The sequence below is a fragment of the Pituophis catenifer genome, unplaced genomic scaffold (genome assembly GCF_029215685.1).
Source record: "Pituophis catenifer annectens isolate HBS135680 unplaced genomic scaffold, rPitCat1.0.hap2 SCAF_2, whole genome shotgun sequence".
NCBI lineage: Eukaryota > Metazoa > Chordata > Lepidosauria > Squamata > Colubridae > Pituophis > Pituophis catenifer.
Window position 1 is genome coordinate 92,037,374 of NW_027256882.1, and position 18,568 is coordinate 92,055,941.

Below are 18,568 nucleotides of genomic sequence, written 5' to 3' on the forward strand. Positions count from 1 at the left end.
ACAGTGTGTTTTAAAGAAAAATGTCTCTAGTATTTTTACCATATTGGCATCTTTAAGGCCTCTCTATGTAAAATATCCCCTTTGGCTAGTTGCAAAATCTTTCTAGTCATCTTTTTAGTCAGATAGTGTGAAGAGAAGATTTACAGTTTAGGTTCCAAATCAGCCATGGCTGTTGTAGCTTTGGTAGGGATTTAGTAGGCTAAGACTGAAACTGGGTATCATCCTGGAGGTTAATCCCCAGTCACTGGAATGCATCTCACCCTCTCTCTGATAATGACACAGTGGAACAGCTGAAGCCAAAGGCCTTTAACTTGTGCTGGGGGTAGAATGTGGAGGCAAATATAATGAACAGCGAAGCAAATGTTGTAATTTGAAAGGCTCTTGCTTAGAGCACCATCACATACTATTGGAAGAGCCACAGTGGGCATGCAGTGCTCAAGCTGGCAAAGATAGTTGATGAAGATTGAACTAAAATGGTAGCAGCAATTAGATGTGAATGCTGCCCTTGTTACATGCAAAGCATCTTAAATTCAAACATGCTCTATTGTGTGGTAAATTAAGCAAGTATTTATTTATTTGATCAACCAGCAAATTTAAAAGAACAATAATAGAGTGACAGAAATTACTATAGCATATACTAAATGGCAAGTCACATACTGAATGATATTTATTTTTAAATGATAAATTTAAAGTTTAAAAAATTATAATATAGAGTAAATATCCTCTAGCAACTTATTATTAATTAATAATAACTATCGAAAAATCATACTAGGGATAATCCAAAAATGATATTAGCAGTAAAACAGCTATAGTGGCTCTTGAGGTAAAATTGTGAACTGTTGTGTGAAATTGTGAAATTGTGAGCAAATAAGGAAAAGAAATATGAATTGAGTTCTTCATTGTTCATAACGTGATGAAATTTTCAAATGTTCTTCTATTTGACCCAAATTTCTCTCCCGCTAGTATATTTTTCATCCAGTTGCACGTTTGCATCTGATTATAATATGTAATTGTGTTTCCAGTTGTAGTGGCAAGACCCAGTTCCTGAGGTTATGTTAAATTCACATTGTTGTAGATTCAACCAGTTGTCATCATCATATTTGATTTTCTCAATCAAAATTTGGTGCCATACGTACTCCAGGCAACCACCTAATTTCCCTACATGGATGAGCAAATTAGTAGTTCTAGTTTGCTCTCTTAACACGAAAAAAAGTAGTATAATACATCTTTGTGATTAAATACTGACAACTGGGAGAAAAATGTCCAATTTTCACTCTTCTTATTCCTGAAATTCATTATTTCTCTTTACTTTGTGTTTCATAGTTTAATTTATCACAGGAAAATCAAAATGTACCTCAGGAGAGAAAAAGTAAATAATGAAAGCCACTTGTAACTGAAATAACCATTTCATAGTAAGGGAAAGTTAGGTCGTTCAAACTTCCAAGACTGGATGCTGGTAAAAACTTCTCATGTTTTATTTTGAGTCAGCCTACTCAACACATATTTTAAAAAAAAACTTGTTGCATTGTCAAAATAAATATTTTCAGTGAAACTCATATGTGTGTGGGATTGGGTTTTTTTCTTTGTTCAGTTATGTACCCTTTAGTTTAAAAATATTTACTGAGTGGATGATCATTTTCAAAAGAATCTGGAAAAAAGAAATAGTACATATGCATTTATATTTTTATATTGTGCAATGTGCCAATTACTTCACATTTACATAGAAAGATTTGCCAACCACTCTAGATTTGCATACCATTAAGCTACTGAAAAACGATTCTGGTTTTGGTTCATTCTTGATTTCATACTTTGATTTGCTTGTCCAATTAACTCTTTCAATTTTATGGTAAAAAAATAATTAGTTCTCTCTTTTGGCAATTAAATTTTCTGGTATGTAATTCCTGCGATCTCATATTCTACTCTGATTTCAAAAGAAGGAATGCAGTTGTGATTGATGCAGTCTATAAGTCAAATACTCACTTCACATAATTAAAACTAGGCCACCAGATGGAAATAGTTGCCCTGTTTTTATGCAAGTCCTCATTTTCTCTCCCTCCCTCCCTCCCTCCCCTCCCTCCCTCCCTCTCTTTCTCTATATTCAGATCTGTTTTGTTATATTACTAGTTAATTCAGCTCCTTGCGTAAATTCCACCTGAAGTGCTCCTGATGTTTTAGCCACTCATGCTGTGGTAAGAGTAGTTCATCCAGAGATAACAGGCACTTAAGACGTTAGTGTCGTATTACAATTAACAGTAATTCTGCTATATGTCATCACTTAACAGAGGATCTTGCAAAAGTATAAGACTGGTGTGGCTGCTAACTTGGTGGCAGCTTGCAAAGTATAGCAGTCCCTGTGCCGTATTATGATTATTTGGATGAATAGTGAATAGCATGTAGCATTATAAGTGAAATTAAAAAGTAGACCTCACACATTTCTGTACTCTAATATTTAAGGGGATCAGGTAAAGAAAAAAAAATAGTGTAAAGAAAAGTAATTAAACACGGGCAGATTAATTGAATATTAGTGCTTTTACTGAATAAATGAGGATAAATCCTACTAATTATGTGACTTTTCCTTGTTCTAATGTGATAATAAAATACTCTAATTCTAGAGAGGCCTGTCACCATCTCTGCTAAAGCAATAACTCCTTATTTCCTGAAGAGCAATACCTACACAGCTTGAACTAAGTCTTCACTGTTTTAACTGCACAGGAGTATGACAGCAAAACTAATCTTCTTGCTTTTCTATGGCATTATTGAGTCCCTTACTGTAGAAATGTCTAGTTTTGGGGATTATGCTCATTCTTTGGAATGAATCTACTTCCAGGTGACTCTAAGTGCAGGTACTTCCTTTGACTATACAAAACTGCTCCGTCCAGATTTTGAGCTTGATGGTCTACTGACTTATTTCCCAGATCACATCAGATCACATTTATTTTGATGTTCCTCCTCCCCACCAGCAAATTAACCAATTCAAGGTTATCTTGTGGAAAATAATGCCACTTTGTATGGAAATATTATTTATGGATTCTCTTGCCCTAATCCTGAGAGCTCAGAAAGCAATAATAAAAATAATAATGCTGTATTTGATCCAGTAAGCTTCAAGTGGCATTAATGTGTTTGCTTTCTTTCCTTTCCCTTCCTAATGCAGCTGTATGTGCTTTTTACAAACAGCTCCTGCTTAAGGCAGTTCCTAACTAAATACATAAATATTACAAATAGAAAGAAACATATTAACATATTAACCCTACTACTCTCTCTGTCCACTGTCTGTCATTACATCTTGATAGGAAAATCATGGTAAAAATCAGAACATGGATTATTACGGTTAAATTAGGGGAAATAAGATGTAAACCCCACTATCAAATTGTTCATGTCTCTCCTTTGTAATATTCTGGCTTTAGGTCCAGCATCAACAAGTTGTGTGGCCTGTTCTCATTTGAATTTGGCATGCTGACAAGATTGATAATATAACCTTGGGAAATATTTCAGGAAAGAGCTGAAGTTTTGTGAAGTTTTGTAACTCTTGAAAGAAAGGAATAGAGTGATGTTTTTTTATTTTTTACGGAGAAGCTGTTGTTGGATTAAAAATTGATGTGCTCTGCTCCAGTGCACTGTGCACACTGAAGCCTGTAGAAAAACAGCTTGGAAACTTTGTTGAAAACAGGCTAAGAAAAGTTGAAGGCTGCCTCTGGGCAAGGGTAACTTCTGCTTCAGTGAATAGGTGGGTCCTTCCAACAATTTGTAGTGCTGAAATAAATTGCATTTATATCCTCAGCCTCTGCTTCAGGCCTTGATTAAAAAGTTCATGAAATAATACTGTATATGCCTTTTCTTCTGTCTTTTAGCTTCTAAAAGGCTATATTATATGTTGGGCAATTGAGACTCTAATTCAGGGGTGCTATTTAGCAGGTTCTGACAGGTTCTGGAAAACCAGTAGTGGAAATTTTGAGTAGTTCAGAGAACTGGCAAATACCACCTCTGGCTGGCCCCAGAGTGCGGTGGAAATGGAGATTTTGCAATATCCTTCCCCCAGGAGTGGGGTGGGAATGGAGATTTTGCAGTATCCTGCCCCTGCCACACCCACCAAGCTACGCCCACCAAGTCACACCACACCCACCGTGCCACGCCCACAGAACCGGTAGTAAAAAAAAATTGAATTCCACCACTGCTCTAATTGCTAGATCGTAAGAAGACAATGAGATATATATGTGTGTATGTTTGTGTGTGTACTGTATGTATATATGTATGTATTTTGCCATTATATTCAAGCATTGAAAGTGTTCATGAACCATTGCAGGCCTCATGAAAGGCCTCCCAGAGTATATGTGTTTTAGTCCCTGTGAAGTTGTTTTCATCAGTTCAAGAAGTGACCTTAGAAAATGTACCAGTGTTAACAAATCACAGGGCACGGCCCAGCATTTTCTCTCTACAGTTTTTCTGCAAATTGCTAGTTTAATAGCCTAAGAAATAAACATATTTTGAGCATTCAATGTACTATATCTTCATTTCTTGTGGATGGAATGCAGATATCCATGAAGACAGCAGGAGGTATTCCTGCAATATACCTAGTTTCTTTCATTCCTATCTGCATGTGGACCTTCAGAGATTTCACATTTCCACACCATTTTAAACAGTGCATTCTGATATATTCAGACACCAAAATATATCTGAACAGACAGATATGGTGAATGAACAAAATCATATCAGGAAGGGAGGGAATATCTGTTTGGGGAGTTAAGGAGTTCCCATGATTTTTGTCTTCTTGGCATGGTAGCAAATCAGTATTGTTGACTTATATGGAATAAAGCCAATGTAAAGTCCCCTGAAGCCTCAAAGATCAGCTCATCTATTATAAGATTTTGTGGACTAAATCAGTTGCATGGAGCTTTAATCTAAGTGAACAGTGCATATTCTCTTTTTCTGTTGTACATATTCTTTGTCTCTCTCTGTTATACATATATGTACAAGATTGGGAAATGATTATAAATGGGGATTAAAGGGAACTAAAATGTAAGAGGTACAGACAGTGCTAATTACTACAACTATACTTATGTATATAGGTTCTTTGCTCAGGATACAACTCAGAACATTTAATAAATCACACTGCAGAACACAGAAAGTTATACAAAAATATGTTAGTCCTTAAGAGGCTGGAAGATTTTTATTTATTTATAAAATATGTATTATGTATAAATAAATGAATATGTTAATAAATAAATATGTTAGCTTTGAAAATGCTGGAAGATTTTTATTTATTTACTAGCTGTACCTGGCCACGCGTTACTGTGGCCCAGTCTGGTGCTTCCGCTGGGCTAAAAGAGGGAGGCTGAAGTTCCAAACTCTCCAGGAACATTTGGTGAGCGTGGCCAACTTGACATCACTCACTTTCATCAGTCACATGACAGCCCCCGAGCCACGCCTACCCAGCTGGTGATTAGGGCAGAGAACTGGTTGCTAAAAAACAATGGGAACCACAAAATCCTCCCTCTCTGTCTCCCCCTCTCTCTTTGTATCTCTCTATGTCTCTCTCTCTCCCCGTCTGTATCTCTCTATGTCTCTCTCTCTCGCCCCTCTCTGTATCTCTCTATGTCTCTCTTCCCCTCTCTCTGTATCTATGTCTCTCTTTCCCCCCTCTGTATCTCTCTATGTGTCTGTCTCTCTCTCTCTGTATCTTTCTCTGTCTCTCTATCTCCCACCCTCTCTCTCTGTATCTCTGTATGTGTGTCTCTCTCTCCCCCCGTCTCTCTGTATTTCTCTATGTCTCTCTCTCCCTCTCTCTCTGTTTATCTCTGTCTCTGGCCCGGCCTCTTCTGCATCCCCCGCTATCGCCCTTACCTTTTCAGGCCAGGCCTTTGCAACTCACCGCACCAGAGCAGAAACTCGGGGCCCCCCTCCATCCTCCCTACACAGATGTTCTCTGGGGGCTCGATGGGGAGACGCATAGCAGGGAAGGGAAGGGAGGGAGGAGGTGCATTGGGGGTTCGAGGCTGATTTGGGGCTTCACGCCCAAAGGAAGAAAGCGGCAAAGCCAGGAGCCACACTCCCCCCACTGGACCCGTGCTGGGCAGTTCTCTTCCCCCGCCTGCCAAGGTCAGGGGAATGATTAAATCCCCCGTTCTTCCAGGCGAAACGAAGGCGGGCCAGCCATCCTCCCTCCTGCCCGTTTCTGTCCCCCAAAGCCTCCCCGGAGCCCCTTTTCTGCCAGAGGCTGAAATTTTCGTGTAGGCTCTGTGAACTGCCAGAGCTTCCACCTGGGAATCAAAGGCAGCACTGGTCAAAGGTGACTCGAGGCTCCAGTTGCCTCCATCTCCCGCTCACCGATCGGATTCGCATAGCACTGGTTAGCAGCTGGTTTTTCTGACGTCAGGGCCTGTGGTAGCGCTGGGCCAGGAACAAATTGGGCCAGGCGAGGGATGGAGGGTTCCCGCTCGGCAGACCCAGGCAGCCTCGTTGCCAGGTGTTCTTTGGAAGGAGCTCTGAGAGCGGCTGGCGAGGGGGTTGGGCAGCAGCAGCGGGCCAGGCTATTCGTGGTGTGGCCGCGAGAGGGGGAGGTCAGAGCCAGGCTTGGACGGGCTCCGCCCATCCCTAGAAGTGCTGGCTGCGAGGGCCTCCCGGCGGGGAGTCAGCTGCCTACCTGCCGAGCCTAGTGGCAGGATATGGCCCTCGGGTGTCTCTGCCTTCCAAATGCGCAGTTTCTTGGAGAGTCTAAATATAAGGAGCAGAAATTTGTTGAGCGTAATCAGGGCTGGGAGGTTACCATGTTGGTTTTACGTCCAGCAGATGGCGCTGTTTTTCAATGTTTGTCAATGTCTTTCAATGTTTTCAAATGTTTTTCATGTTTTTACCTGTCACAGGTGTGACATGTATATAATATAGGTATATAAAAACATGCACGTAGTCGAATGCAACGTTGTGTCAAAATTTGAAAGCAATCGGTGAAGACTTTTCGGAGATGTGTGGTTATGTACAAACAGACATTTACATTTTTATTTATATAGATTTAGTTTTGTGGCAACAGAGTAACTTGGCTTTTCCTCTGGAAACTGAGATGCAAGGATGCTGAAATTATAATTCTCCATTATCTTCAAAACAGGAAAAGTATGATTTCATCCCTTTTACCAACTGGATACTCATTGCTGATTAATTCCAAAGAAGAATCAGGACAGTTTTAATATCATAAGAATCTTAACACTAAAGCTAATATGCATGAGGATGATGTGAAGTGCACAATTTATTTTCTGATTACCCAGGATTTATAGACTGTTAAATCACAACAATAAATCAGAAATTAATAAATTCAAACTATGAGAACAATCTTAATTGCTTCTGCTAATTGTTTCTGGTAAAACCAGTGAGCATTTTGTAGATATAGAGATGCTTGATTTTTTTCCCTCAATAATTATTTTTTTGTTAGATGATCGATAATGTTAATTACAGATGAAGAAGACATGCTTATGGTAGCTCTGAGTACAAGGGAAACCTGATCTGTTTCTCTGTATGATATTCATGCACACAACCTGTTGCTGATAAATTCGTATATAAAGTCTTTATTTTTTTATATATAAATAAGAATGGATGTTTCTACATATACCAGTCCATGGACAATACCTATACTATAGGGACTTGTTGAAAAGAGGCTGCTGTATTATCTCAGATTTCAGTTTTCAGTATGTTCAGATCTCGCTAGCATTCGTCTGTGAACTGGCATTTTTCCAACTTACATTAACCAATGATCAGTGAACACAGAGCAAGTGAACAGATTACAGACATAAAGTTGCACTGAATGACTTTACTCCTGACAGCTCAGCATTATTCATGGTAGCTAGGAATTCATGATAGAGACTTAACTTTCTCAGTGAAAAAAATCATAATGGGGAAAAAAAGATATGATTTATTTATATGGAAAGTTTGGGGTATCCCTGACTGATATCCATGACTTCTATAAGTGAAGAGTTCTAGTAGTAACTTAAAATAAATATTTAATATCCAAATAAGTCATGGAAACAAATATAATAAGTAGTATCAGTCCTAGTTACTTCAATAGTTACTGAATAAATGCACTTATTTGATTAGGATGAAAATAAAAACTAGTAATGAATAATGAAAACTTGTTCTAAATTCTAAGCAATACCAAGTAGACAACAGGTCATTGCAGAGAATGATAAATTCTACATTTTTTCCCTAAAAAAATAAAAGAGCTATTACAAAGAATTTATTTTCTTCCAGCAGAAAGTAATATGTGCATGGCTACCACCCCTTAGCCATTCTGTTAATCTATTGACGCTATAATTATGTTATTTTTACATTATGTAGATATATTTTCTCAGTACCTTAGAAGAGTGGACCAGGATAAAAAACTTCAGATTTTTCAGATGTTGCCAAACAAAATTCATTGGCACTAGCTGAGGAGGCTGGAGAAATTTGGTTCCTCTAGCCAGTTGTGACTTTGCACTCAACTGATCCACTGTTGTTGAGGAAAAAGATTGAGGAAGTGACTTTTATGTATATTAGTTTCAAACATTTCGGAACCCATTGATTTATTCACTTATCACACTATTCCTCCAAGAATATGGAACACCTGTTATTAGTACTGACCCAAAAGACCTCAAAATTGGAGTCAAAATCGTGCTTTTTCCCTTCTTAATTTTTATTTTTTCTTCAAACATTGCTTCATGTATTTGCCTATCATGATGTCACTTGTAGAAAATTTCAGTGGTTTTTGATGTGAAAAAGAATAAGTTGAAATGATTAATGCTGAAGTTACTGTTTTCCAGTGCTTAGTATTTTGTTTTTAGGCCTTCTGAGGGGCCATTTCAGATATTTTATATCTTGTTGAGGTACAGGAAGTTTGAACGAGCAGGCAAATATCAGTCATTTTCTAGTTCTTATTCATATATTGCTATTCTGAGAAATGTGTACTTCAGCATACCATTCCCTTTGGTTATGATAGTATGATAAAAGTAATTTGAAAACTATAATATCTTCAAAATTTTGCTGATAAATGGAACCAGCCCATTCAGTTAAGCCCCTGCAAATTGTCTTAAGAAGAATAATTCAGGTGATACAAAAATATTCTGTTTTTGAAATATTTGGGAAACACATGACATATTTCTAATTTTCTTTAATTCCCCATTTTATGGAAATGTAACAATACTATAAAAGGCATATCTTTTCCAATCTATTAGATTCTTCATCAGCTTTCTTTCATCTATCTTGCTCACTTCCCACAACTACATAATAGGTTTTGGATAAGAATAATAATTTCTGAAAAATGCGTAGTGGAAGAGAATGAGAGAAGAATGAGATGAGAAAAGCTTAGAACTGGAAGCTAGAAAAGAGCAGATATTTTTAAGATTCTCTTCAGAGCATCGTGTAAGCCCAAGCCACAAATATCTTCTCAGTCCCCAAGGAGGGCAAAGAAAGAAAAAAGTCCTGCCAAATATTTTCAGCTGTATCCTGGAACTCCTTTTCATCAAAGACATTTTTCAGTAGTTGCTGTAGTCAAAGGTTCATGGGACCATTGATCTATATTTGGCCCTATCCAGGTCTCTGATTTTGGCAATCTTAATAACCAATGCAACTCTTTGGAATCCTTCTATCTATAGCCTAAAAGTATTTTAGTGGTGCTTAGGATTTGCTTATATTTATCTTTCAATTACAGACAGAACACTTGCATATAATGCAAACCTCCACCTGCAAATAAAATAATAAAATAAATATTTTATTTATGACAACTCCTTCAGTTAAATATAGGCATATGATTGCAGCTTTACAGTATTGCCTTCTATATGCCGTGTCTTAAATTATATCATTTTGAATTGTATAGGAATTATTTTCACACAACTGTAATCCTTGTTTGTAGCAAAGTGACTTATTTAAATTTCTGGAAATCATAACCTGTGTTTGACTTGAAATTGCTGTATTCTGAAAATTCAGTAAGATGGTATTTAACAAAAGAAGTAAGATGTACAAGGTTTGGTCAGATGTTTTAAAATTTGGAAGAGTTTACTAAAGATTTCATTTCCCATTTTGCAATGTTCAGAATTTCAAGATAGATTATTAACCCTGTTTTGGCCCATGTTACATTGCCAAGTATCAATCTGTAAGTTCTTTTCTAATCACATCTCCTGCATTTAAAAAAAAAAAACCACCCTGCCCAGAAATTCAGTATTAAATTAAAAATGTATTTTCATTCAAAATAGTGCAGATTTCTAAAACATGTTTTCTGACTATCCATTTCAAAATCTTTTTTGTTTTAATTTGGTTTGGATGTGCCAAGAATTATATCAGAACATTCAGGATTCATGAAAGCTAGTAGATAGCTAAATTCTAAACTAGGTATTAATCTTCTACTGATACTCCTAAGCACTGCAATTATAGTGGGTATCCCCAGACATTTACACACAATTACATACAATAATATATTTCCATTCATTTTTGATTCAGCACAAGCTCCCATAAGCAAAAAAAAAAAAAAAAAAGTCGGGGTCTTTCTCAGTAATTCTCCCCAATTTCTGCAGTCCTTTGCACCCCTTGAGACTGCTCCAGAGATTTGGAGGAACAGCAAGCCATATAAGAGAAAGGATGGCTTTTCTATTCACTTCTGGTGGATGAAAGATGGAGGGTGCAGTTAAATACAACTTGAATGTTTATCCACTTCTGATTAGTTGAGGGGAGAATGTGTACCCCTACATGTCAAACTTGCATCTACACATAAAGAATTCATTAAAAAATATCCCGTTAAAATTTATATAAGTATAGACTTTCTTTTCTCCTATCTCCAACTTAACACTCAATGCAAATTTATTCTGGTTCCACCCACTCATCTTCGGCTTGGATCCTCCTTTTCATATTTTTCTTTTTCTTTTCTAATAAAGGGTAATAATCTACCTTGAAATAATGATCATTGCAAAATGGGTAACTCCTCAATGCTTAGGATACTTCATAAAAAGATCCCTGTTTGTGTGTGCGTGCGTGTGCGTGTGCGTGTGCGTGTGTGTGTGTGTGTTTAAAGGGAATAGAGTTAGAACTTTATGAAATAAAAGAATATTGGGATTTTATCTGCTTCCTGCACTAGCACAAGTGCATATGCCCCAGACTTTTATATAAATCTTCCTTGTATTTGCACAGGCTGTTTCAAAACATGTGCTTGCCTCTGACTTAAAATTATTTTTAACTGTTCCATCTAGCTCTCTACCTCTCCTTCTTGGTAACCTATTCCTTTTGGGAAGGGCAGGCCAAAATGGTCAGCTGCTTGGCTTCTACATTTTGGAAAACTCTGAAGAATCCTCCAGCAAATCTCTGGGGCAAAGCAGCCTTTTCCCCAAAGAACAAGGGCTTCTGAGAGACTTTGCCTCATAAGGGCCTGTCAGAGGCTCTGGGCAGGCATCAGTTGACAGGGACATCTTTGCCTCCTGACAGATGGTCAAGCTTTCCATGTCAGCAAGCAGCAGAGGGATCTCAGGATTTTGCCTGCATTCCACATGGCAGGGCCAGTTTAGGGCAAAAGGGATCTAATGTCCATGCCCTTCATAGTTGGCGAGCTAAATGATGGACTGTTGACAGGAGAGCCATCAAGTGCTTATCCTCAACATACAAATCTCTTTGCTTCTCCCTTTCAAATTTTTTGTTTGGCAGAATTAATGTCCTATTTGCTTATCTTCCCAAATCCGTTTTGGCACCAGTACAGACCACCGCTTGGTGGCAAGCAGTTGTCTGGACTTTAGATGCCAGGATTTGTGCTGACAGTTCTTTCCACACATTCAGAGTCAAGCCTCCCGCAGCTGGCCAGGAGAGAAAGCTCTTCCCCCACCATAGACAGCCACCCCAATAGTTAACTCATGCCAGATTTCAACTAACGATGGCCATATTTTGCTTGATGGGACAAGTAGTAACACACCTTTAAAAAAAAAGGCGGGAGGAAACAAAGCTTTTCTAATCCCTATTCAGCTGACTATATTGCATGAATACAGACATCATACTTTTTTAAAAAGTTCAATTCAGAGACGGTTCCTTGATTTCTCTTTGAACAATGTCAACTGTTTTCTGATATTATTATATTATAATAATATAATATGATATATTATATGAGCCGCGGTGGTGCAATGGTTAGAGTGCAGTACTGCAGGCTACTTCTGCTGATCACCAGCTGCCAGCAGTTTGGCAGATTGAATCTCACCAGGCTCAAAGTTGACTCAGCCTTCCATCTTTCCAAGGTTGGTAAAATGACATAAAGAATACAGTACATACCAATATAATAAGTAAAAGAATAATCCTATTCTTTTAGATTGTTGGGGGCAATATGCTGACTGTGTAAACAGCTTAGAGAGGGATATAAAGCACTATGAAGCAGTATATAAGTCTAAGTACTATTGCTGTTGCTATTAAAATTACATTAAATGGGTGTAATGGGAAAAAAATATCTCTGTTAGCTCAACTCCCACCCATGTGGTAGACACATTCCTATTCTATTATTCTGGGAAATAATATGAAAGTGGCCTCTGCTTCTCCAGCTGGCCTTCCAGAAGCAGATGAAAACATGACTTCTTTGGGTTTTAATTATAACAACTGGTGCCATATTCAGTAAATATTATCTGCTTATTTTAATATTTAATTTAAATTGAAGCTAAATTTGATTATTCTTTTACTTATTATATTGGTATGTACTGTATTCTTTATGTCAGTTGTAAGCTACCTAGAGTCCTTTTGATTTCAGGAGGTAGACAAAACTCATAACAAATAAATGGAATGGAGTGTCTGAGCCATCTTAGAGTTTTGTTTTGTATTTCATGCCCTTTCAACATATTTAGCAATAGCAATAGCACTTAGGCTTGTATACCGTTTCATAGTGCTTTACAGCCCTCTCTAAGCAGTTTACAGAGTCAGCATATTGCCCCCAACAATTTGGGTCCTCATTTTACCCACCTCGGAAGGATGTCATCATTTTCTAATTATAATTTAAAAACATATTTGAACAGTCTATCCACTGGAACAGTGGTCCCCAATCTTTGTGGCTATGGTGGCCTGTCTGGGGGGCCAGTCATGTGGCCCAGTTTCCCTCTCCCCACCCTCCAGACTGGCCACATGAGTGGCAGGCTGGCGCACATGCACACATGCATGCATCTTGACTTGCACAAGTTGAGCTGCATGTGCATGTTGTGCAAGTCAAGCTGCATGCACATGAGTGCTTGCGGGACCACCACTTGCGCAGCCCAGTTCAGAATAGGTCATGGGGGTTGGAGACCCCTGCTGTGGAAGATGAATAATAGTCATATAAAGGATTAGGATGGCATGTTATTATTTTCCCTAAAATTCTTTTGTTGTCGCTATAGATTTACGATAAGAGGCAAAACAAATGAGAAACTTCTTCATAGTTGGTCTATTTTTTTATGAATGAGACCAGTTTGAGAGCCGAACACATATTGTTAACTTCATATTTATTTCAATAGCATTTATGTCTTGCACAAGACATTCCTGGCGAATTGTGCCCGAAGTAAATTGGCTGTACATTTTTGAATCAACAATTATTCCAAATATGTCATGACCTTTCCTACTTATGGCGATATTTTTTTTTGATATGGTTTAACTTATTTCTAAAAAAAATAAAAATAAGTTTGATATATCTCTTTGTTTTTACTTTTATGGAAAATGTCCAAAATGTGAGGCCAATTTTCTTCAAGTTTTTGTTTTTATGGCTTATTAATGCAGAACATTGAGGAAGACACTTCCTATTGTTTATCTCTTTGGTAAAATATGTCTTCTGTTTCTGAAGAAATATGGGTTATAAAATGATTTCAGTGATTTTTACAGAGTCAAGAACTTAAAAAGTATTGTTCATTTAAACATTTGCTGTTTCCAAGAACAAAGATAAATATATTTATTTTCACGTCCTTATTTTAGTTTGAAGACCACAGCTGATTTTCTTAAATGTTCATCATGCAAGTTTTGATAAGAATTTTGATTCAGCTTGATTTAACAGCTTTGGAAAAATATTTTATTTATAAATCATTATTTTTATCGATATGTGTGTGCTCACACAGGCACACATTCAGCTTTTACCAAATAATTTAACTCATGCTTTATACAAAAGTAAAGTTTAAAGAAGTACAGTATCTTTAAACAAAAATTCCAAAATAAACCAGTTGCAATAAAATATAGATTCATATTGCTAACCGCAATATGTTTTTATATGACTTTTTGTTTTTAAAGTCATCTTAAAATCAGCCACAAAAACAGCTAACTAGCTCTCTTTTGGAAGGAACTTCTAAAGTATATGCTCTGTTTCTATCCCAATTCTATTGAACATCAACCTTCCTGATTAAGACTAAGTCCAAAGTTCAGTTTTTAAAAGCACTTTCATTTAGGATGTTGAATAGGGTAGTCCGTATCGAAAACAATCTGCTAGCTTCGGCACATAGAAAGATTCAAAATTTCTGTTAGGTTCAATGACAACTCCAAGAATACACTCTTTATTGAGACAATGCAAACTGCAGTATGTCTTTTAAATAGTCAGTTGATTGATTAATAGGTTAAAAGTAACACAACTAATTGACTGCAACCTTTAATGTAATGACAGCCTTAATTAAAAGAAAACTTGCCATGTGAGAGCTTCATGATAGTTGGCTTTTTTTCAGCTTTTGTTTGGCTGAGCTCTTGGAAAGAATACATACTGTATACTTAATATACTGTAGATATTTAAGAGTATTTCCCCACTCCTTGCCACACCCAGAATTTATTTGGCATCTCTTTTCTTGCTATCCTCAGTGATTTCTACATATTGATTTATTCTCTTTATTCTAAGTGTGATGCTTAGGGCATAGATGCCACCATTTTATCCAGCCTATAATATGGGACCCATATTTTCTTTTCTTAAAAGGGCCACAATATATGGTGGAATTTCTTGCTCTTGTGAATCATATTATACACAATTCAACACCCCCCCCCCCCCGCACTTGTTGCTTTGGTAACACATGGGATGTGTACTCATTTATCCAAAGGTGAAGTCCTCCCAGTCAGCTTCAATTACATTCCCTACCTTACTTCTCCTACTTGGCCAGATAATAGAAGTTAGAATTTAAGTGCATCCATAAGGTTCTTTTTGCCAATTTAGCTCTGAACCCCAGTATTCCCACATTGTCATCCAGGCTCAAGAGTTGGGTTGTATTGTTTTCCTGTTTGATACCACTTTGTCTGAAAGCAAAACAAAGCTGATTTTTGGTTTGTTACTGCTATAGTCCCAGATATGATATTCAGCAGGTTCTGATAAGTTCTGGAGAACCGGTAGTGGAAATTTTGAGTAGTTCGGAGAACCGGTAATTACCACCTCTGACTGGCCCTGCCCCATCTATTCTCTGCCTCCCGAGTCCCAGCTGATCAGGAGGAAATGGGGATTTTGCAGTAACCTTCCCCTGGAATGGGGTGTGAATGGAGATTTTATAGTATCCTTCCCGTGCCATGCCCACCAAGCCACAGTAGGGGTAGTAAAAATTTTTGAATCCCACCACTGTATAGCCCTATGGATTTTGCAAGCAATTTCTTCTCCCATTGAAGGCATTCTTATCCTGCAACTTCAGCATTTTGCTCTTGTGTATAGGCATGGTTGAGAATGTATTTCTCTTCCCCCTTCAAGCTATTGTAGAAAACAGGCAGTCAGGGTTGGAAAAACTGGGAAGAGTGCCTGGTTGTAGAAATGGAATTGGGAGGAAAGGCATTTTTTTGTTCTATGAAAGTTTCTATGAAAGTTTGCGAGACAGGAACACGATTGGATGATATTAAATGGCCCTATCCTATTGGTCAGTTGAAGGTGGATATTAATTGGTTCTTGCTGTTCCCCATGTGTTTTTAGTATTTTGAATTTTGAAGAAAAAAAAATGATCACACTGCTTTCAAACTGCTTTATTGGCATAGTATTGGTATTGGTATGGAAGTGCGCCCTTTGTGAAAGTTAGAGTGTTTTGTGGCAGTGAGAATGGATTATTTTGTCATACCTAATTATAAATGAAATTGGATGGAACTTCACAATATAAAACTGCCTGTCCCTGCAAATTCCAGCAAAGAGACACCTATGGGATGGATTGCCTGTTTCTCCTGTTTCTTTGCCATCTGCCTCGAGTTCCAAGAATGTGTTTAAAGATGCATACACTGAATATATATATATATATATATATATATATATATATATATATATATATATATTAGCAATTAAGCAAAACAAATATTGAGTGAATATACTAAACAAATTATCTTTTTTCCAACAGGTTCTTCTTGAAATTTTTTCTTAAATGTAACCAGAACTGCTTAAAAAATGCAGGAAATCCTCGAGACATGCGGAGATTTCAGGTTAGTGACACTTCCTACCTATTTGATCAATCTCTTTTTGAAAATATGAGCTAAGAAAAATTTCAGCCAGGTAACCTAGCTATTTTATTTGTGCATGCTTTGTGCAAGTTTTTAGCTAACATTTGGGAAGCACTTTAGAATTTCAGCCCGAGAATTATCAATGACCATACAGGTAGCCCTCGTTTACTGACCAGTCAACAACCATTAGAAGTTAGGACAATACTGAATGGCCTTATGACTAGTCTTCATAATTTCAGCCATGACAACAAGCTGGCAATCCGACAACTGCAATTCAGATGCTTGATGACTGGTTTGCAATTGCGACCTTTGCAGCATCCCACAGTCACATGATAAAAATTGTGATCTTCACGGTCAGCTTCTGACAACAAAGTCAATGGAGAAGTTGACAAGAGGTCATAATTGGCGATCATGTGATTTAACACATAATGACTATACAGAATTAACTTAACAACTGCAACAGGAATTGCTGCAGCTGCCATTGTAAGTTGGCGTGGTCTTAGCGACAGAGTTGTCTGTCTTAATTATTGTTATTAAGCTAGGATTACCTGCACAGGATCAAATAATTCTTAAAACAGCAACATATAAATCAAACAAACACAACAGATCTTAGAAGAATTGAAAAATAGATTAGACTAGATGTATAAAGATGTGATCTAATAATTTAGGCCAATTCCACTAGACATTTAAGTCTAGTATGCTCACTTTTGCTGCCCTAGGCAGTGAGATTGAATCAAATTTATTTCATTGTTTGACTCATGGACCGCAGGCAAATCAGAACCCTTGTGCAATTAGTCTAAAATCCTTCCACTTGATCTGCAAGACATAAAAAAATAGGCTCTTTGGAAAGGCTCTTCAGGACAGAACAGAGGATATAACCGAGTAGAACAGATACATTAGACAAAATAAACAGTTCACACCTGCATGCAAATGACTTTGACATCCTTGTAGGGAGTTAGATATATATGAACCCAGCATTCCTAAGCACGTAGCCTCTACCCCCTTGAATAATCCTGGCTAATTTTCATGTTTTTGCATTTCTTTAATATAATACTATTCCAGCAGAAAAACGTCTGGCTTTCTATGAAGTAATGTGATCCAAAACAGCTACAGTGATTAAATCATAGACCCTTTTGGTTTCTGGCATATTAAGAGAACTTTTTCAAGGAAAAGATCTTACCTCCCTTATGCAATTTATTCAGAGGACTGCCTTTTGTAGTATTACAAGATATGTTTAAGCCTTTAATATGAACTAAAACTTACTTTTTCATAGGGTTTTGTGGGTGGGGGCTTAAAGATAGTTTGTACTTTTGAGAACCAGTTTGGTCTAGTGGTTAAAGTACCAGGCTAGAAAGCAGGAGACCCTGAGTTCAAGTCCTACCTTAGCAATGAAGATCAGCTGGGTGACCTTGAGCCAGTCACTCTCTCAGCCCAATTCATCTCATAGGGGGAAATAGGAGGAGGAAGGGGTGTTGGATATGTTCTCCTTCAGTTATTTGTAAAAATAATAAAGATGAAAAATAAATAAATAAATAAATAAATAAATAAATAAATAAATAGAAATTAAAAACCATACATCTCTATAATACAGGATAGAACAATACAATCATTATATTGTGATCTTATTGGGATATATAAACATAGTCACCTTGTCTCCTGATCTGAGCTCAATATAAGATGGACAGCAATATAAATGTTATAAATAATAAAATATAACAAAAGTAGAATTGTGGGGCAGGGTTAGGACTGCCTGAAACTCATATTTTTCTTAATCAATAATTTAATGTTTTTATTTAATATTGTTTTATGGGAGAAGATAAATTAAGAATGAAGACTTCAGGTATTAGTCATAGGATTACTCTGTCAAAGACATATATGGGGTTACTCTGTTACCAAGAAGAAACCCTGTGGCTTTCTGAGTAAAAATGCATAGGATTAATCTCTTAGCTCTGTATTTTTTTATTTTCATAGTATAGATGATAAGGAAGACAATAATTTGAAAAATTACCAAAATGTATGTGGGCATTTGTGTATGTGTGTATATGTTTCTATGAGTTTTCCTGATAAAGTTGTATATAAATATAGTACTTATAATTATGTTTACATTGCACTTTAAAGCCGTAAATGATTTAATGTCCAATTATCTGAGAATGTGCCTTATTGTAAGAAGCTGTATAAGTACTGAATTCAACAGGATGCTGTCTTAAAG

The 18,568-nt window shown here is 37.0% G+C and overlaps 1 protein-coding gene across 14 annotated transcripts in view; it reads left to right on the forward strand.

The window, feature by feature from the left end:
• Window positions 1-18,568, forward strand: part of EBF1 (EBF transcription factor 1) — a 364,337-nt gene that overhangs the window by 235,623 nt on the left and 110,146 nt on the right. For all 14 annotated transcript variants that reach the window (XM_070933822.1, XM_070933827.1, XM_070933830.1 and 11 more), the window contains one exon: window positions 16,260-16,341. In XM_070933822.1, the coding sequence (XP_070789923.1) occupies window positions 16,260-16,341 (82 nt within the window). The remainder of the gene's footprint in view (window positions 1-16,259; window positions 16,342-18,568) is intronic.